Raw genomic sequence first — 26,851 nt, 5'->3', positions numbered from 1 at the left:
ACAAAACTATACACGCGTACACTAACTAGCCAATACACAAATGTCTTCTCACTTTTTCAGATGTGCAAACTTTAAAATGTAGATGTTTTGTTTTTTATGTTATCTAGCACATGGTACAGCTCAAGCACTTCATCCAAAGTATGTTGTCCCACAATGATAAATAATAGTATATAAATGGGTTTAAAGGACAAAAATTTAGAGGATCCACCATGTTGGTGGGTGAAAATGGAAACAAGAAAGAATTGGATTCTAGAGACACATGACACAAGATACTTCACAAGATTAAAATGAAGCAACGCAGCAAAATCCTCAGCTTTATAATAATTCAACATACAAAGTGCATAGGACAGTTCAGTAGACCGACTGCTTTAAACAAGTTGAAATTATATACATAGTCTAAGAAGACTTGATATACTAATACACATACAAAGGACTAATACAAAGTAGGGTTAGCTCAATGACATATTTGATCCCTAGGATACTCGTATGACACTGATTTTACAATAAATATAAGTACACATTGTATAATATACACAAATTCAAGAGAATCGAACTCCACAAATAAGGTTGAAGATAGATAGGGCTAAAATTAGTTACATTTATCTCCTAGATTTTGTATACCTATACACTAAGGCTACAGAAGGTCAAAATGGGTGTCATACTACATGAAAGATTTCTTATTTGGACTACTTCACAGGAGTGCTCTATAGTGGAGATTGGCAAATACAACAATCTGTTTTGGCCAACATAATTAGAAGTTAACCTCCATATTGGAAGTCTTACCACATGATGCATCTTAAAGCTGAATGACAAAACTGGTAACTCTTGGCCATGGGAGTGCTATGAACACTCAATGATCCGTTAAGTCCTATCCACGTTATTTCTGTTTTTCCAGGGTTACAACTTGGAATAGCAGTTCCCATATATTATCTCGCGATGTAACCTGTACTGGACAATGGCCAACTGTAAGATTAAATGATTCCAATTTAATGAAGTTTGAGTAAGCATAAAACATTATTTGCATTTTACATATAGAGCGAAAATGTCTTTTAGTTTGTATTTCCTGTTGCTGCTTCGCTTAAAACTGCAGCGATGATCACAGAATGATCTGTTCACAGGACTACCTATTTTTTCTCCCATCCTCAACCCTCTTAGGCCAAGAAATCCAACAAAAAGTTTGTGAAGAGAGATCATATCTACCAAATATTTATATGGAAACTACAAAACCAACTTGACAAATGCACACTGAAAAAAATTTAATTGGTTCCTACACCCTTGAAAACCTCAGGTGGTCTTCTAGTTTTTGCTAATCCTGCTATAAGTACAGACCCTACTTGGTCCTCGTAAATATAGCAATATACAAGCTGAAACATTCAATAACCAAGGATTGAAAAGAAGTTCTTCTATTATATAAAGCAAAAGAAAGGAACAAGGCACGGTGCGAAACAGATAATGTTCTACAAAAAAGGAAGAATTTGAAGATTCAAAAGAGAAATCAATCATGTGTTACTATATAAACTTATGGAAGGCATACTGAAGAGGATGAAGCTCCTTCTATCGGGAAAGAGTCTGACAATCATTAGATTCATCCATATTATGATCTAGGAAAAATCTATGAAGTGTTGACCCAAGGATTTAACATCTCTATATTATGGTCTAAAAAACAAACTTATTTGGAATTTTAATATTGGCATGAGATGAGTTTAAATGGAGTAGCATAGTCAGTGAAGATTCATATAGACTAAGGCATTGTTGTTATTTTGGTATTTGGAATTTTAATCAAATAATTCATCCTGATCTGTGGCGATTCTTGTTTTGCAGGATTGATTGATCAAAGGATGCTGATTGATAAATTGAGCAATTAAAGGAAGATCCATACTGCTAATGAAAGTGATAGATTTTGGGTACTTAGCATAATAATGAAATTGATGAGGATATAAATAAGGAAAGAAGTACCAGATTAAGGAAAAGATCTTGAAGAAAGGAGGAACCAAATTCAAAGACTGAACTTGTGCGGAAGCTACTCTTAAAAATATCCACAGATACACAAGCACGAGTTATGTAAGAACTGAAGAATGAAAAGTTTCGGCAGCTAGGAGAACTGGATATGGAAATAACTTGAGGCAACTGAAGATTGAACAAGTCAACTTTGGCTGAAGTTTATGAAATTTGAAGACTTGATCTCCAACGGCTATTGGTGCTACATAAGGAATACTTTCAACAAAGAATTCCTAAAGTCTGGACATCTAGTAGAAATTGACCAAGAACTTGAGGACAAGAAGACAGACAAGCACTCAAAAAGAAAAGAGCAAAGCAGCACAGCTTCTTGTACTTGGAAATTGGTACTTATAGTTTACAATCTATCATAGGAGAGTCCATCATTGTACTGAAAAGAAGCCCTACACCGAAAAGGATGAAAATCATCTTCATTTCTAAAGTCTAGACAAAGACCTAGCTTTCTAAATCACTAACTGAGAAAAAGTTTAGGCAGCCTTTGTTGGTGGTTAGCAAAGTTGAAACCACTACATGTAACTCTTTCGTGATGATACAAAGACAAAACCACACATGTGTGCACGTGCAAGTTACTCATCACTTTGTGTTAGAGAAAAATAAGTTGATCTGGTGGAACCCCTGAACAAGGGAATCGAATGTACGCATAGCTGAACCAGTATAAATTTGAGTTTGCATTATCAATTTGCTTTTGATAAGAAATAGACCTTAGGCCTTACTCAACCCCAAAAGCTAGTTCATAAGGTGAGGGATTGCACAAGACTGTATAAGTAGACCAAACACCCCATCCACAGCTGATGTGGGACTCTTAACACCCATGCGCCCAGGACTGGACATCTGAAGCATATGAACATCTCATCTAAAAGTTTAAGTTGTTAGAGAGCACACATTTATTCAGTTAATTATTTCTTAACAGCTTTATTTAAACATTCTTAATTTGTTCACTTGTCTATTAATAGAAAATTAATTTCTATAAAATAGTTCCATTATATCAAAACTAAGAATTCCCATTGAAAGAGAATTTTCAAAAAGAACTTAACTATTAGTCTGATATAACCTTTAGTACTCCACTTAATATCTGCAGAAGTTTTTGGAACACACAGAACACCTATTCACTCCCTCTTGTGTGTTTTATCATAAAGGTGTCCGAGGATCATGTGATTAATTCACATATTTCCCTTCTTTCTTATTTCAATGATATTGAATTTCCAATAGTTCTTTATAATGGTCCTTCAGAAGCCTCATTGTTCTAGGACAATTTATATTGTTTTTTAGGAAGATTTTATATATGTTTTTCTAGCTTCTTCTTAATGAAACAATCACTCTCCGCTTAGGTTTGGAAGCCATTTTCCCATGAGTTAGGCCATCTCCATGATATGGGCCAATATAGATCCAAGAATCCATGGTTTCAACATTACAGTAGTTCAGAAGGCAACCATGATCAACCAGAGTAAAGATTCCAAGTTTTTAGCCAATATTGGTACAACTTTTGCTCTATCTGGTAGATAAAACTTCTTGCGGAAAGCTTGATCCAAAAGGAAGTCTTAACTTGAGGTTTTATCTAGAGACCTTGCAGTATGTCATACCAACAGTGCTTAACAAGCCTAGCTCCTTCCAGTCAAAGGCTGAACACCAGCTTATCCAGTTATCCTTCATAGTGGACTTGAAGATTTTCGAGAATCTTTTTTTTTTTATATGAAGTAAAGAGTTTTTCGAGAATCTGTCTTGCTCAAACTTTCCTCTTATTAAATTCTCTTTCTGGGAATTTTGATATTTGAAACCTACTTTTGTTTGCACACTTGTACATGTGCTTAACCCTAAAGCGATATATAATAGAAGCCTTTTTAGGTTTAATGAAAAACTATACACATGTTTAGATGAAAATCCATTATAAAGAATCTTTTTTCAACTTTGAATTTCCAGTAATTTGTTTCTTCCTTCCGAGTCAACTTTTTTTCCACCTGGAGGAGCAAGTCGTCTATCAAACTTTTAACATGGATGAATGTCTCCCTATACCAAAATGACTCGCCGACTCTACCAGTGTAAAGCCTCTGAAGTTTAACTCTAATTTTCTTTGATATAATTAGTAACCAATATCAACTCTAATACAAAAATGTCAATAGCCTGGAACGTACCCATTTTCATTTTTTTGCATGTGATATAGAGGTAGAAATGCCACCAGGAAACTTTTCATGAACAGTAAGCCATTAAAGACTCAACTCTAATGGCTTACTGTACATGAAAAGTTTCAAGATGGCATTTCTACCTCTAATTCCTTTTTATTATATTTTTTGAGATGACCCAAAGTTTGACTTATAACCTAAAGCAAATCTGAAATTTGGAACCATACCTCTAATATTTACCTATCAAACTTTGAAAGACTTCATAAAAATTTAGAGTTTTCGCTTCTGTCAGTTCTAAATTAGAGAAGAGTTGCTCACCATTTGTTCAAGCTGTTCCAGTAATCAATCTTTCTCGTTCATCTAATTTTTTAACCTTCAGAAGGCCAAACAGGACTTGGAAGCCAAAGAATGCACAGGCAGTGTATGCTATAATAGAGGGGGTCTGTAAAATGAAGATGCGTGCAAGTTAAACATTAGTATGCAAAGATGACAAACTTGAATATACAAGTGAAGATGTACTTACACGGACGGAGTTGAGATACAAAAGTGTAGCTAGGTTAACCAAGCTTCCAGCGGCTACTCCCTATTCAGATAAGTTCCCAAACAGATGAGATGAAGACCTTAAGTCATTAAGAAGTGAAACAATGAGCAGGCAAAAAGAGCAGCAAGCTTATGTAAGTATAGATATTATCTACACTAAGAGTGAATCCTCTTTCTTCCCCCCACCCCCAAAGGGCCCAAAAGAGAGGGTCTAACAGGGGCAGCCCATAGTAAACGCAGTGATAGCTCCATCTCACAGCATAACTTTTTATTGATATAGAAGAATGACACAACAAACATGTTGTACCTTTCTTGATTAAAAAAGTACACCAAATTTCACATGAAAGTGATATGTATACATTACCAGAATGTATGACAACTTACACTTCCAATTGTCTTCTGAACAGCAGCAACACGTTGGAAAGCCCTTTCAGATTCTAAAGCTCTAACCCGAAGCTTAAGGTCGCCTTGCTCCTGTGAGCAAATCAGAATAGATAGAAATGAATAAGCATAAGACTGAAAAATTATGGATCTGAGATCAAATTTTAATTTAAAGCTATGATATGGCATGTTATCTACCAGTCGCTGGATAATTGCAGCAAGTTTCTCAACTCTATCAGCCTGCCTGAACAAGTTGTAGAATGCCTGAGACTGTCTATCCCATCTCTTCCTGAAGTCCTGCAAGTCAGAAAGATTAATTGTTAAAACTTAAGCACATATGAAAAACAAAACCTGCGTATACTTTCAAACTTTTACTAGGTTTACCTTTACCACAACTTCAACACCAGCTTCACGAAACCTAAGCAACTCTAGGGCATAGCTATAGAGCAGCATAAAAATTATGTCAAAAAAGATGGCACAGCTATAGAGCAGCATAAAAGTTTATGTCGAAAAAAGGGGAGGAAATTACAAAAAGAAAAGAAATCATATATCGTGGTGCACTCACGGTTTGGCTATCTCAGTGATATCAAATCGTGGATCAAGACCCTTCCCAATGCCATCCAAAACTGATAACAATAATAATAGTTTCCACTATAAGAAGTTGAACGCCAAAGCAAGTAGCACAATTGTAAGCAATTACATAAGATGGCACTCAAGTACCTGAAAATGCTCTAACCACAAAAGTGAATGTTGCAGGAAATCGGAATGGCTGATCTGCTGCAATGGCTAGTAGATCTTCACCTGTTAGTGAGAAGAAAATCTGAGTTTGAGACTACAAGTAAAGTGAACAATTAACTAGTCCCTTCTTTTTTTGCTTTTTACCTCTTATGCAAAAGGGGGGGAGGGGGAGGAGTGGGGACCAAGCAATAAAAACATGTTGCTTTTCTCCATTCCCCTGAACAGCCCCCCAGGATTAGCCGAAATAAAGAGGGCAAAGGAATAGAACAAGCTATCACAAAGAAGTGTATTACCTAGACCAGAAAAAGAAGATAAGACAAGTGAATTACCAATTGCGGCCAAACGTTGCTTCTTTTTCTCTTTTTGTTCCTCTTTGGTCAATGGCTTTTTGAACCCAAGTTCTGCTTGTGCCATTTCTCTCTCCTTTCTTTGTGCTGCAAGGCGCTCTTCAAAGCTGCAAACTTTCAACTGTCAAGCTTCAATCAATTTAAACACTTATCGGATGAGTTCTTGTCCATTAACAATGCAAATGACGATGCACAATACAAAGCACCTTGTGAATCAAAGGTCTTTTTAAAATAGCTCAGAGTCAATGCAGCTTAGGTTCTGGTCACAGGTAACCACAAAATGAGAGTCGAATTGACTCTTCTCTTTTTTGCAGTAAAGGACCTGAAATTTGATGCACTTAAACTGATTGAAAGGAAACAGAATAGATAATAGAAGCAATGGGAAAACAAAGGAAACGCATTTACTACATGACAAATTTTGTCCAATGTTGTAAATCGTGTAAATAGCCAACTCCGAAGACGTCAATAAAGATGCGGAAAAGAGAGATTCATATTAGCTGGTGTATCTTGTTTAAAGGAGCAGGAGTGGATGTTAGCCACCTGCTCATCCGCTGCAAAATGATATGAGATAGGTGAATCGCTTCAGACAGGTTGTTCAAAAGTAGGTACGCAATGCCCACAACTGTTAAGGAGCTTCTCAAGATGAAACAAATTGAGAGGTCGAAGGGATTTGAGAAGATGAATATAGAATATACCACCACAAGCCACGATGTGGACTATATGGGGCGAAAAAAACCAAACGGCTTTTGAAAGATTGGGAAGGCCTTTTCATTCAATCTGGCTTCTTTTTGCACTTTGTTGGAGCATATGAGGGGTTTCTATTTGTATAAATACCGGTTGGACTTTGTAGGAAGAAATGCTTGCTCTATAGCTGCTCGATGTTTACCTCTTGTATACAGGCTTCACCCAACTTTCTGTTGATCAAATCTGATTACTTGTCAATAATAAAAAGACACCCATCATTAGAAACCTACCAGTTGGAAATGTTATACAAGATGGACCAAATTTTTACTTGAACATGGAAAGATCATATGTAGAACACAAATATTTAGGGGCTGACAAGTTGATGTACAACAGGCATAATCTGAGCTAATACCTGGTTGAGAAAAAGAGATAAAGGCAAATAGAGGAAAAAAGGTAAAAAACCCTTGTCGAAACAGACACCTCTCCCAGATTCTAATGCAAACAGTTTGCGAACAAATTTTTTGCTTCATTTATGTATATGAGAGCACAGAAAAATATACCAAACCACAAAATCTACATCAGCCCACAATCTTAGGTGATTAGTAATTTAGTAATGTCGACAATGGGCTTAATTTTGCCAGTCTCAAGTCTATAACATTCAGTTTCACTTTAAACAACATAAAAAATGAAAGATATGATGTGGGCGAGTACCTATTAAGGAAAAACTGTGCAGTTCGTCTGACAGCAGTCATGTCGCCAGTAGGCACCAGAATACCCATTTGAATACTTGCTTGCAGGACCTGCATTCAACGAGAAATTTAGCCCAGCATTTATGTGGTTAAGTAGAACAGTGACAGAACCCATAAAAAAAAAGGAAATAAACAAGCCTGGGAACTTCAAGTTTGATCACCTTATCTGGATCTTTCTCATAAACTCCATAGAATGTTTCCAGCAAGCCTTCTCTGATATTAGGACTTATGCTGCAATGCGATAGAGTAAGTGAGAACTGATTTAGGTTGGAGAACTTCAGAGTCATTTATATTACTTAGATGGAAATGTTTAACTTACCTTCCCATCATTCCAAAATCATAAAAGATCAACCTTCCACCATTAACATCATCCACAGCTATATTTCCAGGATGCTGCAAGATATTAAATCAACACCAACTTTCTTTGGAAACCATCACTTTCACACTTCACAGATATGAGATAAGGCTAAAGCTAAGTAGTAAGATGGAAACAATGTTTTAACTTTGAAAAGAGTAAAAGATATCAACAGCTTAGAATTGGTTAGTATGGAAGGTGAAGCTCTCCAAATGTATCTCTGAAGTAATTACTTGGTCCTATCCAAGTGAATGAGGTACGATTACCAATCTATAACAAAATAATTTTCCTTGAACAATCAACGCAAGATTCTGTTGCAGCTTATATTGCTTGGGAGTTGAATGGTTAGAAGGAAAGCAAACATGGTGATGCAGCCGGGTAAACTATGAGGATGCAAAAAAGGGAAACAAAGGAAGTGGAAAGTTCTTATACTCGTTTATTAAATATGTTAAACCTCAAACTGACAGATCTATTATATGTTGCCATTTGGTTACAAAGTGCACTGTGAATCAAAGTAGAACAGAAGAACTGTGAATGTCGGTGAGAAATCTTACTGGATCAGCATGGAAGAAACCATGAGACAGAATTTGCTCCAGATAGGATTCAACCGCATACCTCCCTAATCTGATAAACAATTAAGAGAAGTCCAAAGGCATATCATTTCCGGTCCTGTTATTATTACTCAGTACCTGAGTTACTATCAGACATGAGAATGAATTGACAGAACACATCCAATTTTAGCAGGCCGTCTGAGTACTTATTAAGGATTCCTGTGAAGCAACATGTCTCTCGGACATGATTACAACACCAGTACATGAATGAAAATGAAGGATCTAGGTAAATTTCATAGTTCAACAAATTGAATGGCATAACTTTCAGCTCACCTTTTCCTATCAACTCCCAATTGATCTAAGGCTTCTATCCTATTTATTTTAATGCCTGGGACATACTCCATTGTCAAAACCTGAAAGGAGTGAAAAATATCATTCAAGTAAAATGAATTGTGGAGAGAATTCAATGTTAATCAGTTAAGCCATCATTATCACTGATTATGTTGAACCTGTGGTGTGGTATATTCCCAGTATATCGATGGGACTTTCACATAATCCAAGTTTTTGAAGTTACTTGCAAACAGTTCCGCATTGGCAGCTTCCTTAGTGTAATCAATCTCCTGCAAAACTCATAAAATAACATCTCTAATTAGACAAACTTACAGCTTGAAAGATGCAAATCAAGGAGGGTAGCAACACACTGATCCTAAAAAGATTCAGCAGCATTTGACTATTGAATTAGATACAAAATAAAATAATAGGACCAGAATGCAGGTCAGGCAAGCACTAGAGTAACTTATAAACTACTTTCAATTCATGATTGCTAGTTAATACAAAGCCATCAAAAACACAGTCCCCAGGTGACCAGTTGTCATTGTTGAAGAGCATGTTTGGATGGGTATATAGCTTTTGGCTCATTAGTCAAAAGCCGTAAGTTAGAAATTCAAACTTATGATTTTTGGCTTATTTTTGGGTTTTTTGGCTTATAAACAAGTGTTTAGAAACACCTTTTTTATTTTATCCAAACACTACAAAAGTGCTTGGAAGCTATTTTGGCTTAAAAGCACTTAAAATAAGTCAATCCAAACAGGCTCCAAGTCCTGAACTCTTGAGTAAATAGTAAATGGAAGTATTCTATTATTTTATTTTTTCTAAAACTGGTAATTGTATTTTAAAGTATTATAAATAAGTGCAAAGAGAACCTACTAACAAGATAAGATAGTGTATTTTTATTTCATATCAAACCATAATACGATGAGAACTTTTGAATGAATCTCTTCTCCTTCTCACATGAGATTCCATTACATTTTCTTAACAGTTCAATACCGTTCTTGTTAAAGACCAATATATTTGAATTCCTTGAACACTGAAGATGCTGATTCATAACTAATTAAAACTCTGAATCCTTGTCCTTTATTTTTAGTTCTTGCATTAACCGGTCTGGAATTAGGTGTAGCTATATCACAAGCTCATGTTTCTACGATTGTCTGTCAACCAGAAAAATTTCTTCCATGAAAACCTATATGGTTCAGACCTCACCACTAGATATATGTCTTTGGAATGAAACTTGTACAAGCAAACTGGGCAAGTCAATTAGACACCAAGTCCACCTCAAACAGGGAAAAGTACATTAACAATAAACTTAATGCAAAAAGAAAACAAAAATAAGTCAGATTGAGGAAAGAATCCTGAAGTCCTTTTAAATTTTTTTTGATGAAATGATGATGCTAAATTGGCAATATTAAAATAAATGATTTACTAACAAAATACCTGATACAAGACATTTGCACATTCATCATAGATTGCAACCCAATCTCTTTTCGCACCATCAGATTTAGGATCTATTTTCTGCAGATATTCAGCTATCACCTGCAAGAAATATGTCACATGAAAAAGATATATATGATAATAAACAACCTATCTTTTGAAAATTAGAAGTAGAAATGATCATATCAGTGCTATAAATTCACTTCTCGTACGAATGATTAGTGCACAATATCCTGTAGGAGTGTCATTCATCATGAAAACTAGGTCATAGCACCCAAGCATACGGATAAATTACTTGAAGTGAGAATTATTCAGGCAAACGTCTGGAAGTTAGATCGGAAGATCTAAGAAGAAAAAACAGCAAAGAGGGGCTTTCTCTATGCAGTCAATGAAGATCTGATTTTACTTTATATCATATCCAAACAATAACACAAAAGAACTCAAGAGTTACATGTAAAAGATACTTTATCTAAAACTGACCCTCAGGTTTTTAAGATCGATATCAAAAAGATCCTTAAGACCGGGCCTTTGTACTTTGACAACTACTTCCTGCCCATTCAGTCTTGCACGATGCACCTGACCTGCATTATAATATATCAGTGTTCTTATATTTCATTCTGGTAAAGCTTGTTGAGTACATAGAACAATAACTGGTAGCTGCAGAATTTATTTGCTGAATGAAGGATGGACCTATGTGACAATCAGAATTAAGTGAATATTACCAAGACTTGCAGCAGCTATTGGTTCACGGTCAAATCTTTCAAATATATTATCCAATGAGCTGCCAAGTTCTTCTTCAACTATTGATACAGCAGTTTCGGATGGGAAAGGAGGAACTTGGTCCTAAGCAGAGAAAAATTAGTCTTGTAAATAAACAATGCCCTGTAAAATTAATAATTTCTAAGAAAAAGAAGAAAAAAAAAATCATACTGCATAGCACCAGGAAATGACAGAAAACCCATAACGGAAATCACGAGAAGGTATGAAGGGAAAGTACACCGCAAAAGAATACAAAAGCAGCCAGGCATGCTTCATCCTAGGTGAAAATCAATTTACTGCATAGCATGTGTTGCCAATTATATAGGCTAACTTTAGAAGTTACTTTAGTATGCTTTCAGAATATAAAATGTTTCAAAGTTAGTATATCCCATCTCTGGGACTATGGATCTCAACTGCATAATTCATTTACTTATATGTTGATATCATCTCAAGTATTACATAGTCATCGATTGTGTAAGAATCATCTACTCCAACAACATGCTCAGTCGTCCTCTTCATTGCATTCTGTAAGCTAATGTCATGTATATGTGAGTCAGGTTTCTTGTACACAGATAATCTTTGTTGCTAAAATAATCTTTCAAGCTCTACGCATCGCTAGTGTCTGTTACTCGAGATATCGGAAATCTCAGAGGAAAAACAGATATGAATAGTGCCAGCTTGAGAAATTACACATCGTCTCAAGAAAATACTAAACAACAGAAAGATAAACAATAGTTGGATTGGCAAAATTTAATAGTAAGCTATATATATGACCGGAGTGTTCACTTTGATACCAATTTCAGATGATGAGCCAAGATCCCTAGCTACTTAAACTGAACAAAAGATGTCTTCAAGCTTAAATAACAACGACAACTATGCCTCAATCTTCAAATTTAAAGGATGCTGAAAAGGTACCAAATTTTGATGAAATGCGTGTAATAGAAGATCAAACATACAGTAACTTAATCAGGACATCACCAACCTGAAGCTCAGACAACTGATCAACGTACTCCTGAGCAAGAATATCCACTCTTGTTGAGAATTGCTGGCCAATCTTGATAAAAGTTGGACCCAATCTCAAAATAGTTTCTTTTAACCACTTAGCAAGGACCTTTCTCCGCTCAGTTTTTTTTGCTTCTGTCATTCCACCTGCATGAAGCAGCTCCTCATATTAGTTACAGTAAGGAGTATTTTTTTTGTATTATCACTGAGCATAACAGATTGGGGTGGCAAATGATGATTTTCTGAAGTGCAACAAGAATTAACAATCTTTTGGCTAACCTAGCCTCCTCAATACCCGTTTCATATGATGGGAGTTGCCGGTGTATTGGTCGCTGATTTGTTATCAACATTTATAGATAGGTTATTGTTGTAAAATCTGGGGAAAATAGGTCAAAACAAAGTATAAAGGGGGGAAATGATGGAAAATAGATTCTTTAGGATTCATGGTAATCATTTTGACTATTGCATAGTTCAGTGTCATCAATATAAAGAAGAAATATCACTAAATGAAAAAGAATAGTTCGGACTTGATAGGAAGTTGGTGTCCTGAAATGTCCGTTGGACTAGCAACAACCAACGAGAACGGCATAAATAGCTTATCCTTTTAGAAGAGTAAAATATTTTTTTAAAATCAGTTTGTGGATCCCAATATCTTCAATGCAGGGAAAATTCAGAGAAGAAACTAAAAAAGTGAATAGCTAAAAAGCTATTCATGTAGATCAGTTTAAGTGAATTTTGAATAGGCTTTTATTTTTTTAAAGTAGAATTAGGCCTCATTCCTTAATGTTTCTAATTGAAACAGGTGCCAAAAAGCAGACCTTTTGGGGGGGTCAATATAACAAAATCATGGGGATTTATCACCCTGTTTTGAGCCATTGTGACATGTTAAAAAAAGAGAAGACCAGCATTTTGCTAGGAACGACACATTACGGTAATTTTCTTCTCAATTCTTATTAAAAAATTGGGTTATGTCATTGACCAACCTTGATAGGAGAACTTTTGATTATTCAACCAAGCCTTGAATAAGAAAGTGAAGACAGATCCCCATATCTCTAAAGTCCTTTGAATTGTTGAATATGTTTTGAATCTGTTCCAACGGCCTCCAGGTGTTACAGAGACCTGCAAAAACCATTCAGTAACGTCATAATCTGGCTTCCATCCAGAAATGAACCAGAGATCACGAGAACCCTTAAAGCACAGAGGCAAAACTGCAATATTTTATATAAGCATTTGAAATCCTTCTTTATCATTTAGTTTCTTTGCCAACTGCAACAAACGGTTCTGACAGTCATTGCGTAAACCGGAGTCTCCAAACCCCTTCTGGTCCAATTATGAACCCCCCCTCATGCATCGAGTTTTGTTACATTTCCCACTACAGCAATTGAGTAGATGTGAGGTTGATATAGTGACCTGGTTAGTCTTAGTTTTAATATAACTAATCCAATAAATTGTCAACTCACAAACTCATTCGGCCAGGATGGTCTTCGTCTTGCACCTCTAATAAGAGAACTTCATTTTTTTCATCATAAAGGCCAGTAATAAACATCTTAGGTCATGTGTTGATAATTCTCATCTTAAGAAAATTAGACAAAGAGAGAACATAAAGTTCATCAGGCTTGAACTTCATCAAGAAAAGGAACAAATTTGAGATTGATCTGCAGTTGCTGCTGTAATCATCAAATATGACACCAATTTAACTGAACCTCATACTGTAAAAGAAAGGAATGAGGGTCCACTAGAGTTTATGGAATACTAGATTTAGCTAACTTTCATTGACTCCTTTCGAACAAAAAATATTCACTAAACATACTACTCATCCTTGTTAGAGTAAATATCAAGTCTAGTCACCCAAAAATCAATTTGGAATTAATATAACAATGCACTTAAAATAAACAGTAGATTCTAAAAGTAGAAACTTTATAGAATAATCCCATTTAGTGATATATATATATATATATATATATGGGCACAAACACCCCTCCACACTTGATCATTCGCAACCAATCAGTATCAATCAACCTCAAAATGTCTTCTTCTTTTTTCCAAATGTAAGATGCCTTAACCTCAAAATGTTGTGGTTCGTACTCGAGTAGCAAATTCATTTGCAGCTATCAACATCATTCACATAAACACAACTAAAACAACACATTTAAATATGTAAAAAACGAAAACGAAAAGCTAAAACAACAACAAATACAAAGTTAACACATATACCTTAACTTCCTTATTCTTCTTAAACCAAGCCTCCTCTTGTCCAATCTCATCAATACTCTTCTTATTCCTCTTCTCAACCACTTCTTCCGCCTTCACCTCCACAACCTTCTCAGCACTCTTCCCCGCTACACCATTCCCATTCCCATTCACATACTTCATCAAACTCTCATTTTCACTCTCAATCACACCTACACTTCCATTACTATACTTATCCACCAACAACGCACCATTCAAATCAACACTCCTCTTCACACTCCCATTCCCATTCACACTCCCATTCACTTTCCTCAACAATTCTGCATCTCTCTCCTCCAACACCACTTTCTCTTCTCTCTTCCCCGCCGCCGTCTTAATTCTACTCCGCTGAGGTATACGGAAATGGAAACTTCTGGAAGTCGAAATTGGAGATAGAAATTTGAGTTCCGGTAAAGTTGCAGTAGAAAGTGTAGCTGAAATACTCGCCATTTTCGTCGTAGTAGCAGATATAGAGACTGAGTTATAGAAGATTCTAGAACTGAGTTGCCATAGCTAAGAGAGAATTTATGGAGCTTGTGAAGGAGAAGGGGAAGTTAATGGCGGAGAAAAATAGGAATTATTATATATATATTTATGTTATTTATATCCTATGAATATAAGAAGTAGAAAGAAATTATATTATATGGTAGAAGAGATGCCACGTCACAAGAGAGATAGGTGTGGAGAGAAATTTGATTGGTTAATTGGGTCTCGTTAAGTATTAGCCTTACGGATGGAATGATCACAGTATCTTTTGTCCTTTCTTTTTGGTTTTACAAACGGTGTTTGATATCCACATTAGAGCTCTAACTAAATTTGAATCATGCTCGATAAAGCCCTTTCACCAATGCACCACAACCAGAGGAGGAGCTACAGTCTACCAAGGGTGGTCAGCCGAACACCCTTCACCGGAAAATTGCATCATACACAAAGGCCAGATTTTGAGTTTAAGGGATAAATAATTGATGTTGAACATCCTTGATGTAAAATCTTCCTTTGGTGCAGTGGTTGAGCTTACTCTTTTTTGCCCAGACTTCGCGGCTTCGAACCCACAGAGTGCACAACTTTTTATTTTATTTTATTTGGAGAGCAGAACACAACCTTAAAACACCATTATTCTTGCATCATACATTTATTAATTTTAATTTACCTGAAATTCTTAAATGTTCCTCAAGTTTCTTAATTATTAATATTACAATTTTAATAATATAGAGTAACATATATGAATAAATTATTTTAATTATTTTGAAATTTATATATTTAGATATCATGTATTTCTAATTTTATCTAGGATATAATGCACTTTCAAAGGGTGAAAACAAAAAAATCCAACATTTTACATTAAAATTTGTGTTTATATATGTTAACAACTTTAAACCCAAAGTTAAAATCGATACATGCGTTTTATCTTCTTCTTTTTTTAAGAAAAAAAAAATCTCTGCTAGAGTATGATTTATGTTTCGTAAAGCTAGGCGCATTTGTTTAATCAATATTTCACTTTATATACAATAATCCTATATTTTTATCATATAAAATCAATGCATCAAAAATAAAAAAACACGATTGTTTGTTTTTGATATCGACAAATGTTGGGATCGTTCATCGTAGAATTTCTAGGTTAAACAAATAATATTCAACTCACTTATTAGAAAGAAAAAAAAAACTCTTGAACACCCTTGATAATGTTGGTCTCTTTTGTCGTTTATTTTAGGAAAAATGATCAGCATTTTTTTTGTTTTCCATTCGTTGTTCGGTGTTCGGAGCTCGAGACCTTTGATTAAGGATGAAGCGCTCCCACCAGTACAGCACAACTCATACTAGTGTGCCACAACCCATATTGATGCCTTCAGCTTTATTTAGAGGCATATATCTTTGTTAAAAATAATGTTGGATATATATATATATATATATAATGTATATGTGCTTATCATTTAATAGGTGGTACATATATATAATATATATATATATATATATGTATAATGTATATGTGCTTATCATTTAATAGGTGGTACATATATAATATATAATTTTATTTTTTTGTTAGTAAATTATATTTAAACAAAACTTAAACTTATTTCTTTAATTTCAAAAATATCACATGTTTTTTGAAAATTATCTCACATGTTCTTTTTACCCCTCTAGAGGATTGACTTTATTCACACCCTATCCAACTAAAAAAAACTCATATCTTCTTTTATTTTATATCCGATCATAACTTATTTTATGATTGAGTAGAAGAGGGGTTGGGTGTTTTTTATTTGTGTTGGGTAATTTAAGAAAACAAGTTTTATTATTGATCCGTTCAACCTGTGTATTACTTGTTTATGGATTTAGTAGCCAAAGAACACCACAACTCATACTAGTGTACCACAACCCATATTGATACCTTCAGCTTTATTTAGAGGCATATATCTTTGTTAAAAATAATGTTGGATATATATAATGTATATGTGCTTATCATTTAATAGTGGTACATATATAATATATAATCTTATTTTTTTGTTAGTAAATTATATTTAAACAAAATTTAAACTTATTTCTTTAATTTCAAAAATATCACTTGTTTTTTGAAAATTATCTCACATGTTCTTTTTATCCCTCTAGAGGATTGACTTTATTCACACCCTACCCAACTAAAAAAAAAACTCATTTCTTCTTTTATTTTATATCCGATCATACCTTATTTTATGATTGAGTAGAAGAGGGGTTGGGCGCTTTTTATTTGTGTTGGGTAATGTAAGAAAACAAGTTTTATTATTGATCAGTTCAACCTGTGTATTGCTTGTTTATGGATTTAGTAGTCGAAGAAAGACTAATAATCCATCTGAGTATGGAATACATTGTTGTTATGAAGTAATATATGTGTAGTAATGTAAGAAACCAAGTTCTATTATTGTTCCGTCCAACCTATGTATGGCTCGTTTATAGTTTGGAGGTTTCATAATGGGCCAAAAAAAATGGGCAAGGTAGTCTTTTAAAATCACTTGGTACTTTATGAAATTAAAAATAATGTAAATATAGATATGTTAACGGAAAAAGGATATATGCACCATTTCTTAGAAAACGAAGATATACATAGACTACTTTTTTTAATGAGGAGCTAGGTGGCTAAAGATAGTCAAGCCACAAGGATCATGTTTAGGATCTATAACCCTCATCGTGTGTTTGATCATGAGAGTTGGAAGGTTATGTACTAATCTAAGTCCAAGACATTCCCAGATCACGATAAATAACTTTATGGCACCTCTTAGAGCGAGGCAGGATGCACTTATTCACAAACTCAAATAGAAGTTTGTGAAATGACTTCATTTCATCCTTCGGCACACATCTCGTCTCTTTTTTTTTTAACTCGTTCCTGTGTAAATTCTTAGTGAGATAATAATTCTCATACATGATTTATGCTAACCTAACACTGTCAAATACAATAGATACCCTTTCATAGATGTACTTACAATAATTGCACTATTAAAGACCTTAAGATTTGTGTAAAACTCAACAACATCATTCATATGCATGGCTAAAAAGTAGTTCAAAAATAAATGTGATCATCCTTGAAATTTATTTTGTCAATTAAATCAGTCATGTCTGGGACATCAACTACTAAGTGATCAACAACGTGTTTTTTAAGTATTTTTTATGCCCCAAAGTATCTAAGTTTTACTATATCAAGAAATTTTGCAATAAATTTTTTTATCTTAACACACGATAGATATGGTTCAAACTGTTCTAAGGATTTTTTTATCTTCATGACAATGATTTTATAGATTGAGGAATCACGTGTAATGACTTTGAAGGTTATTTTTGAAATTTAAAATTATCATTTTATCCCTTCCGATAGTTGCCTAGAGTCTTTTCGGATTAGTTTGTGAGATTGGTTTTGAAATTTGAATAAAAGTGGTGATTTTTGAAAGTTTTGAGTTTTTGCATGAGTTAAAGTCTAAATAGTGTTTTTTGGTAACAATCTGCGTTTTGAGTCTCAATGAGATTCCGTCAGTCCCATCAGCTTCAGAATGTAAAATTTGGTATGAGTGTTGTTGTTTTCTGATTCGAACATATTTCGTGGATTTAAGGTCATAAGTTGAAAGTTTAAGTGATTTTAGTCTTTGGGTTGACTTTGGTCAACATCCAAAGTTCGGACGCTCAGTTGGATGCTTGACGGTTTCACTTGGATCAGGGATGACTTTAGGCCTAGTTGAGGTCTTGGTTGATTTTTTCGGAGATTCTGAGGGCACTTTGATATTTTTTAGTCTTAAGTTAGTTTATTGCAACTTTCATGGGTTTTAGATTGAGGAGATTCTGAATTTGTGTTTCGACGGTTCCATTGAGTCCAAAATGTCAAATTTAGTTGGGTAATACATTTGGTTAGTACATTCAAAGATTTTGATATTTGTTGATTTTGCTGATAGCTGGTGTTTGATGATCCGTGCATGCGCAGAGGGTCGGGATGTCAGATCTCCGCGTTCACAGAGAGTTAATTGGCGAGAGTCCACATTCACCAAGGACCCCTGGCCTTGTCTTATTTTTCAAAATCGAGTTTCTTTCCATCTTCTTCAATTTTTGAACCCTAAAAGCTCAATAAATGTGATTTTGAAAGACTTTTTCAAGAAACTTCGATTGGGTTCATTAATTATTGCAGGATTTTGACATCTAAATTGCTATTTTGGATTCAAATTTAAGAAGATTTTCAAGAACTTGAGTTTTAATTAGAAATAGTGATTGTGGGTTCGATTCAACTTCATTTTCGAAATGGTTTTCATCGTTAATTTCCAAATTCTTTGAATAACGCATTATTGTACAAATTTTCAAATATACCCTTTGTTTTCACAATTAGATTTTTGGGTCAATTTTACCCCGTTTTCTAAAATAATTGATATGATTATTATTGGTTTCAAATTCTTATTGTGATTAGCTTGTGATGGTTTTAAGTCCCAACAATGAGGGAAATCTCAAGTTCCAGAGTGATTATTTGATTAATTGAGGCAAAATGACTTCTTAACCAACTGTTAAGCATTATTAAACCTTGTATGCCTTTGTTTGATTGGGAGTAATAGAAATTGATGAAGGGTTTTAAATGCTTTTTACGTATAGTTAGTTAAATGATGAGAATGCATTAGTAATGATTATGGGGTTTAAAGAAGAATGAATACTTTCTTGATTTTATATTTGTTAAAATATTTATTGGAAAAAATCTATATATATAATAAATATTTTAAAAATTCACAGCCCACAGGCTAGCCTCTAATGCTTGCGGATTGGGCCTATGAGGCTAGTGGGCCAAATGAGGCTAGGCTAAAAAGCCTCTTTCTTAAATGGACTGAAAAAATTAAGTCCAACCCCACTTAATTCAAGGGTTTGGTTGGGACGGTCGAACGGGAAAAGTCTATTTTGACAGCTCCAAGTACGACACAATACAACACAGTACAATACTGTCACGACCCAAGCCTAGGGCCTAGACGTGACCGGCGAATGGGGAACCCGAAGAAACCCCAAACAAGCCTTATAGCATATCATTACACATCCTTGGTCGCGGAAGCAATTAAAATGACCATAAGCGATAAGCATAATCAAGGGGGAAATCGGGACTAAGGGAGCAAGAGAAAAAAAGAAGAAATGATACATAAATATCATAGATGAGTCAAACTCAAGCATAATACACAACTTGTCCAACACCACCTCTAAACATGAGTACTTAGCGGGGGCCAAGACAAACTACCGGGCTCACCCTCATAGTCAAAACATAACTAAAAAGAAAAGTCTTATACATAGCAAAAGATCATGAGCAACGTCCCCGGAATGGAGGACTCACCAATAACCTTGATAGGAAATCGTATTAGCCACGCGGAGGAGGAGGGTCAAGCGGTGCTCCGGTCCCTACATGGTGACATCATGTAGGCATAGAGTATGCGTTAGTACGTTTGAATGTACTAAGTATATGGGATGCAATGCAATGCTACAATAGATGGACATCATAGGAAAAATGCATAATCATACCCGATAGATAGCATATTAAAGAAATGATACATATAATGACGCTTACATAAGAATCATATTTAGTGGGACGTAGTACATGTGTGGTGAGTGACTATCAATATAGTATTTCCAAGGCCTACCACCCCCTTGGAGAGGCGAAAGAGGTACAAACCCCTCAATGTGGTTACCCGGGCCTACCACCCCCCGAGCTAGGGACCAAGGTACAAACCCCTCGATATGGTTATACGAGCCTACTACCCCCCGTACTAGGCAACCAAGGTACCAACCCCTTGATACGGTTATACGGGCCTACTACCCCCCGTACTAGGCTTGGTCGACTCACAACACTTTTATAGAGAAAATCATATACATGTATCCCTTTCATCATCATTTCAATAATTATATAATCATCCGACTCATAGGATGTACATTGGACCTTCCATTTCCTAAGAATTCTATAAATGACATTTTATCAAACACATGGTGGGCTATTGTTCATGTAGATAAAATCATGTCTTTCAAGAGTACTAAGTCCAACCAATTCCAACATTCATATAAATCAGCCCACCAACAACATACATGTATATATATCAACCTTCATAATTTGATCATGGAAGCATGAAAACCATAAACATCACATAATAATTCCATTTCATGATAATATGCAAAAATAGACCATAATAGGATGTGTAGTAGTAATTCCATAATTCAAGAGTTCATAAATGATCATAAGGATCCATAAACTTGAAGTAAAAATAGAGGATAAATGGTTGGACTTGTGGAAAGAAAGGTTTCCACAATCAACCCACATACCTCAACTTTGGAGAATCCTTGATGAGGATTGGAATGGAGAATTGATGCTTGAGATTGAGTCTTGAATCCGGAATTAAAACTTGAGATGTTTGAATTTGGTTGAAGATCTTGGTGGAATTTTGGAGAAGGTTTAGAGAGTGTTTTGAAACTAGAAAGAAATATAACTAAGTATGGGACAATCCTCTTTTTATAAAAGAAAAACGTCCAGCCACTACAGTAACTTTAGCTACTGGAAATTGAAATTCTGCTCCGACAGGTTTTACGAAAATGATTATAACTCCTTCATCCTAACTCGGAATGAGGTGAAACCAATTGCATTGGAAAGCTAACTCGAAGGGCTTTAATTTAATAGGTAGCGGCCCTTCCAGTTCCTTGTGTGCTAAGAGATATGCCCCTTTAAAGTTGACCCTGAAAATCGCATTTTTTGCGATTTTCGAATTTTGATACGGTTGCTCTAAAATTCAGGTTAGACCCATTTCCCACTCAATTTTACCCCCTGAATAAGAATATGAAGTCGATTTTCCGAAATCATGCACGGATTTTGAGATATACGGAAATTACAATTATAGGTGTTTCTGAAGCACATTTTCGGGCATTTTTGGGGTCGTTTCAAATACAATACGATACATTATAAAATAATATGTAACAACCATCCAAACGAAGTATAAGTTATCCGCATTATTGTTAAATTGACATTTCATTTCTACTTTATTTCTGCATTTATCTTGTTTATTTGGGTTTAAGACTGGTTTTTCTTGGTGAGATAAGACGAGTGTCATCACGTCTGATTTTGAATCGTAACACCAGATCCTTCTCTAAAATTCCATTACATCTACCAGTGCAATCGTATATTGTTCAAGAAATTTGTCCTTTTTTTCCTTATGTTGTTTATTAGCTTCAACAGCATCAACAATATCCTTACGTTTAATCATTGCGTGAGAAGTTCGTGTAGGCTTAAATTTTTTGGTATTATGTTTATGAGGATAAGCATTTCAACTTACAGAAAATAAGAAAAAAATAAGTCATCAAATATCATTTAGGACTACATCATACGTCGCTTCAGAATGTCAAAGAAAATAATTTATCATAATGAACCTCAATTCGTTAAAGAGAAGGTGATTGAATACTTTGAGGGGCTAAAAATCAAAGGAGTTACATCCATCCCATATAATATAGTGTAAAGGTCAATTTTTACATTTTAATCCAATACATTTGGATTTTTTCTCTATTATCCAGGCATCAAACTGTAATGACCCTCTTGGTCATTTCTGTGTCTTGTCTTCAGTGTGTCGTTTAGAGCGTTCCTATAGTGACCCCAAGTCATTTATGACTTGCTGGGACTGACAGTTCGGTCACCTGGTCGTTCGTTTGGTCTTGGTGCGAGTTTTTGTGTTTTGGAACTTATGAACCTTGAACGATCATTTTCGATCAAAAGTTCAAGAAGATGACATCGGAATCCAATTCTGACGATTCCATCAACTCCGGAAGGGTCATTTTAGGCTAATAGCATGGTCGACATGACTCCCGAAGTTTTCAGTGTGAGTCGGTGCGATTAGGCGTTTTAACTTTAATTTTAAGCCTAAGTTTGACTTTGGTCAACATTTTGAGTAAACGCGCTCGGATGAGAATTCCGTCAGCGTGGTTAGCTCCGGAATGTCGAGTTTGGTCTAGATTGACCCTTCTTTTGTGTCTGGAGGTTTTCGATATCTATCCGATCCCTTTTGTGGGTTTTGACTTAAAATGGCTTTTGGAAGTGGGACCCACTTTTTATCGAAATGACCTCTGATGGAAATTTTGACTGCACCGTTGAGTCTGGAATATCGAATTTGGTATGGTTGCATATCTCGTTTGCGTGCACGGGGTTCCGAACGAGTTCGGAGCACCCCGTCGGAGTTTTTAGTTTTTGGGAAATTGCAGAAAATCAGCCAACTTTCCCAAACTTCAAACCCTCATAACTCTCTCATCTCTCAACCGATTTGGGCGATTCAAAAGGCAAAGTTGTGAGATTTTTTGAGGACAACGCGTTGGTGAGCTCGGATAGTGATTGGAGTCTCCGTTTGAGGTAATTTTCGTAAAACACCTGCTGCCTCACCTTTTTTGTGAGCTTAATTTTGGAAATTTTTGAGACTTGTTTTCTTAGCCATTTTAGATCCGATTTTGGTGATTTTTGAGGCTATCTTGAGTGGTTTTTCGAGGAGAACATTGTGGTGTTGTCAGATTTTACTGTAGACCGCTCGTTTTGGTAAATTCACTGCTGTCCCATTTCTAATTTTTGAGAAAAATTGGGTTTTAGTTGCATGTTGATATTGTGTTGTTCCTGAGCCCCGAATTGTGTCCCATTTTGGGACATGAGCTGGGGGAACTGGTTAGGACCCACTTTTGGGGTTAATTTCGGAATTTCCTGCGCGGGTCCCACGATTCCCGTTTTGACTCCAAAATTGACCCGTCTCCGTTTGTTGTGATTTTGGTGTCTAAACGACTGTAATAACATTGTTATTCTATTTTTGATAGCGGGGCAGCGTTTCGAGGACGTTTGGAAAGGGAAAGCTCCGGAGAAGTGATTTTGAAGCGCGTGTGATTGGCCTACAGGTAGGCTACGGTTTTCCTCTCTTAGATTGAGCTTGAGAATGTGAATGCATGTTGATTAGTTGGGATTTGGGTTGGGTAGTCATTGAATCTTGCATAGGTATTAAGAAATCATGTTTTCGGCCTATTTCGGGAATTATCGGGTAACTGTGAGCATGCTTTGTATTATTAACGGACCCTACTCGCTATGTGGAGTGCTTGCATGCTTAATTATTGTTTATTTGAAGCATTTGGGCCTTAGTTTAGGTTTGACTAGGGTTTGCCTTAGAAATACATGATTCGGATCTGATAGGCCTTAGTTTTGCCCCGACGTCGCTTGGCCGACTTAGATCCCTGTAGACTGGTGTAGCTGACTTGAGTCTGATAGATTGGGCCTTAGCTAGGCGATACGCTTGCTCCGACTTTAGTTATCCTTATTTTCCCCGATGTTACGGCTTCACGAGTTACGTCGGCGACACTAATTCTACTTCGCGATTTGAATTTGATTTTCGATTTGGTTCCAAGGACTTACATTGATTGGCTAAGTATGGACGGCGTTCCACAGATATTTATGAGTGTGGATCGATTAGGACTCTTTCAGCAGCTACATTGGCACCTTTATAGAGCATCCGGTTAGAGTTCCGGCCTCTATTGCCCATATACTTTTATAGAGCATCCGGTTAGAGTTCCGACCTCTATTGCCCAGATACTTATATAGAGCATTCGGTTTAAGGTCCGACCTCTATTGCCCAGATACTTATATAGAGCATCCGGTTTAAGGTCTGGCCTCTATTGCTCAGATACCTATATAGAGCATCCGGTTTAAGGTTTGGCCTCTATTGCTCAGATACCTATATAGAGCATCCGGTTAGAGTTCCAGCCTCTTATACTTGATACTTGTGATTTGTTACTTGGGTACTTCTGGTGAGCATTCGGTTCGAGGTCCGGCCTCCGTACTATTAGATTTTACTAATTAGGGTTGAGGTTCTGATTTGTGTTCTTCGTTCTTGGGTTCTTTTATGCAATTCCCTTTAGTTATAGTTATTCTGTGTACTTGTCGGGCTAATGGGGGTCCGTTCGGGTTTTTATTTAACTTGCGCACGAGTGTACCTTCTGGGCTCATGGGGGCCCAGTTAGGTGTAGTTAGCTTATAAATTACTTTAGTTAGTTCTTTGTACACTCGTGTGCATTTCCTTGTTAGTTAGATTTTAGTTCTTGACTTCGGTTTGTGTTATTCCTTCTTTTCATATTGCCTTTACTTTTCAAGTTCAGTCGGCCTATGATGCCTACTGGGTACCTGTTGTTTTGGTACTCATGCTACGCTCTGCATCTATTTCGTTATGCAGATCCGGGCACTAGTAGCCAGCGTTGATCGAGCTTGGAGCAGTCTGATCCGGAGACAGGAGTGAGCACACGACGTTTTGTACTATTTCAGTCTCCATCTGTATATAGACTTGTCTTTTACCTTTCGAGACAGTCCAGTCTCTGTTGTCCACTTTTGGGACTTGTACTCATTTTGTTAGTAGCTCTGTACTAGTGACTTCCAGGTTCTGGGAGAGATCTTTATTTGTATATATGTTTTTGGTTTGCTTCCGCCTGTTTATATTGTTATTTGCCTACTCTTGTTTAGTTTCTACCCTCAGACCCATTACTTGTTGTTCCGGGTTACGGGTTGACTTACGTACTGGTGGGTTATAGTAGGTGCCATCATGACTTGAGAAATTGGGTCGTGACACAAACTCTGGAATCGAATGATAGAGTGTAAAAGTAATGTTAAATATAGTTTATTAGAATAGACGTATGTGGGTCATCGGGTTCACATGAACCCAGGCTCCCCTCCCAAAATCATATATAGTAGTGTTATACTTTTAAAAAAATTCATTAAATATAGATGTGTGAACCTACACACGAAGTATAATATAAAATGTTGATGATTGGGTCACCTCTTACACTCTGTTTAGATCATTGTTACCCATTGTTTCATAATGTATTGCATTGTATTGTACTGTATTGTGTTGTATTGTATGGTAGATACAATGTTTGGCTAGACTATATTATTTGTTGTTGTAACATTTTTATTGTTTGGTTTGACTATATCATAATGTATTGTAATTCATAAATTTACTAAAATGTACTTAATTATTTTAAATATTGAATTTATCAATAATTACTAATAAAATAACAATACTATCATGCATACTTTTTTATGTCATATGAAAATAACATAAAATTATATCATCAACTATAATTATCAAGTTTGTATCTAGATTAATTTAATTAAAAATTGATAAATCAAAATTTTATATATTCAATTCTAAAAATTATTACGTACCGCATGTATTAAAAAACTTTGAAAAATGATGAAAAGGTAAGAAGATACTGCTCTGTATGAACTAGCTAATTAATATATTTATTAATTCACTAATTGTTAACTCTAAATCGTTAACTATAAATTTTAATTTTTACTTTTGTATTTGTATAACGTAGAAATCTGTAAAAAACAATAACATATAAAGCAATATGTTGAAAGAGACAAAAAAAAGAAAAAGAAAAAAAAGGAAGAAGTATATGCTTAAATAAATAATAAAAAAAGGACAAACACCAAAACCTAGAAGGAACAAAACACTGCAGTAATTACTGGGTAGGAGATTTGACTGAGATTAAATAATATAGGGTAAAGTGTAAAATAGTATTATGAAATATTAAATAAGGTAATAATTGGAAAAATAAATTAAGTAACAATGAGAGCACACCAAATCGATTGTTCTATAAAATAAGGGTTTTCATTGAACTGAACAACAAAATTTAATTATACAACACAATACATTTTAAGTAACAATCAAAACAAACAATGTATGCTGGTAACAATACAATACAACACAACGGGTAACAATGATTCAAACAGAGTGTTAGTGAAGTTAGAAATTTGAATTTTATATCTATCTTGTTTTTTTCTTCTTCTAAAATTAGATAACACCTCTCTAAGAGATTATTGATAGCACTTTTGGTGTTTTAATTAATTAAGCATTTCAATTTTGGGACCTATAATTTTAAAATTTTAACTGTTTTTAGTGATAAGAACCTAAATGTCAAACCAATTATATCCACTTTTTCACAATAGTGCACCCATCATCTCGAAATTCTGGATACGCATTATTAGTAATGCTTGCACTAGTAATGTTTGTGTTAATTATGCTTACATTAATTATACATATGTTATTTTTATGCATTGTCAGGTTTGGTGCATTAAAAATAACATGCATTGCAT

At 35.2% G+C, this 26,851-nt stretch overlaps 1 protein-coding gene across 2 annotated transcripts; it reads right to left on the bottom strand.

The window, feature by feature from the left end:
- Window positions 1-540: 540 nt before the first annotated feature.
- LOC125829610 (protein ACTIVITY OF BC1 COMPLEX KINASE 8, chloroplastic) lies at window positions 541-14,806 on the bottom strand. Of its 2 annotated transcripts, none has more exons than XM_049508815.1 (21): window positions 14,221-14,806; window positions 12,990-13,125; window positions 11,987-12,153; window positions 10,968-11,088; window positions 10,726-10,826; window positions 10,249-10,347; window positions 8,988-9,098; window positions 8,812-8,891; window positions 8,482-8,551; window positions 7,892-7,965; window positions 7,734-7,803; window positions 7,535-7,623; window positions 6,122-6,246; window positions 5,775-5,855; window positions 5,620-5,680; window positions 5,439-5,493; window positions 5,253-5,351; window positions 5,058-5,147; window positions 4,657-4,716; window positions 4,452-4,575; window positions 541-948 (listed from the first exon to the last, which is right to left on the bottom strand). In XM_049508815.1, the coding sequence occupies exons 1-20, from the start codon at window positions 14,683-14,685 to the stop codon at window positions 4,459-4,461; spliced, it is 2,271 nt and encodes a 756-aa protein (XP_049364772.1). In that variant the 5' UTR covers window positions 14,686-14,806; the 3' UTR covers window positions 541-948; window positions 4,452-4,458. The 2 variants fall into 2 exon arrangements, with proteins under 2 accessions (XP_049364772.1, XP_049364771.1); XM_049508814.1 differs by having other exon boundaries at window positions 541-943.
- Window positions 14,807-26,851: the final 12,045 nt, after the last annotated feature.

This window comes from Solanum verrucosum, unplaced genomic scaffold, assembly GCF_900185275.1.
Source record: "Solanum verrucosum unplaced genomic scaffold, falcon-dt-bn FXZP01000031.1, whole genome shotgun sequence".
In the NCBI taxonomy this organism is placed as follows: Eukaryota; Viridiplantae; Streptophyta; class Magnoliopsida; order Solanales; family Solanaceae; genus Solanum; species Solanum verrucosum.
This window is presented reverse-complemented; position numbering and strand designations above follow the sequence as displayed.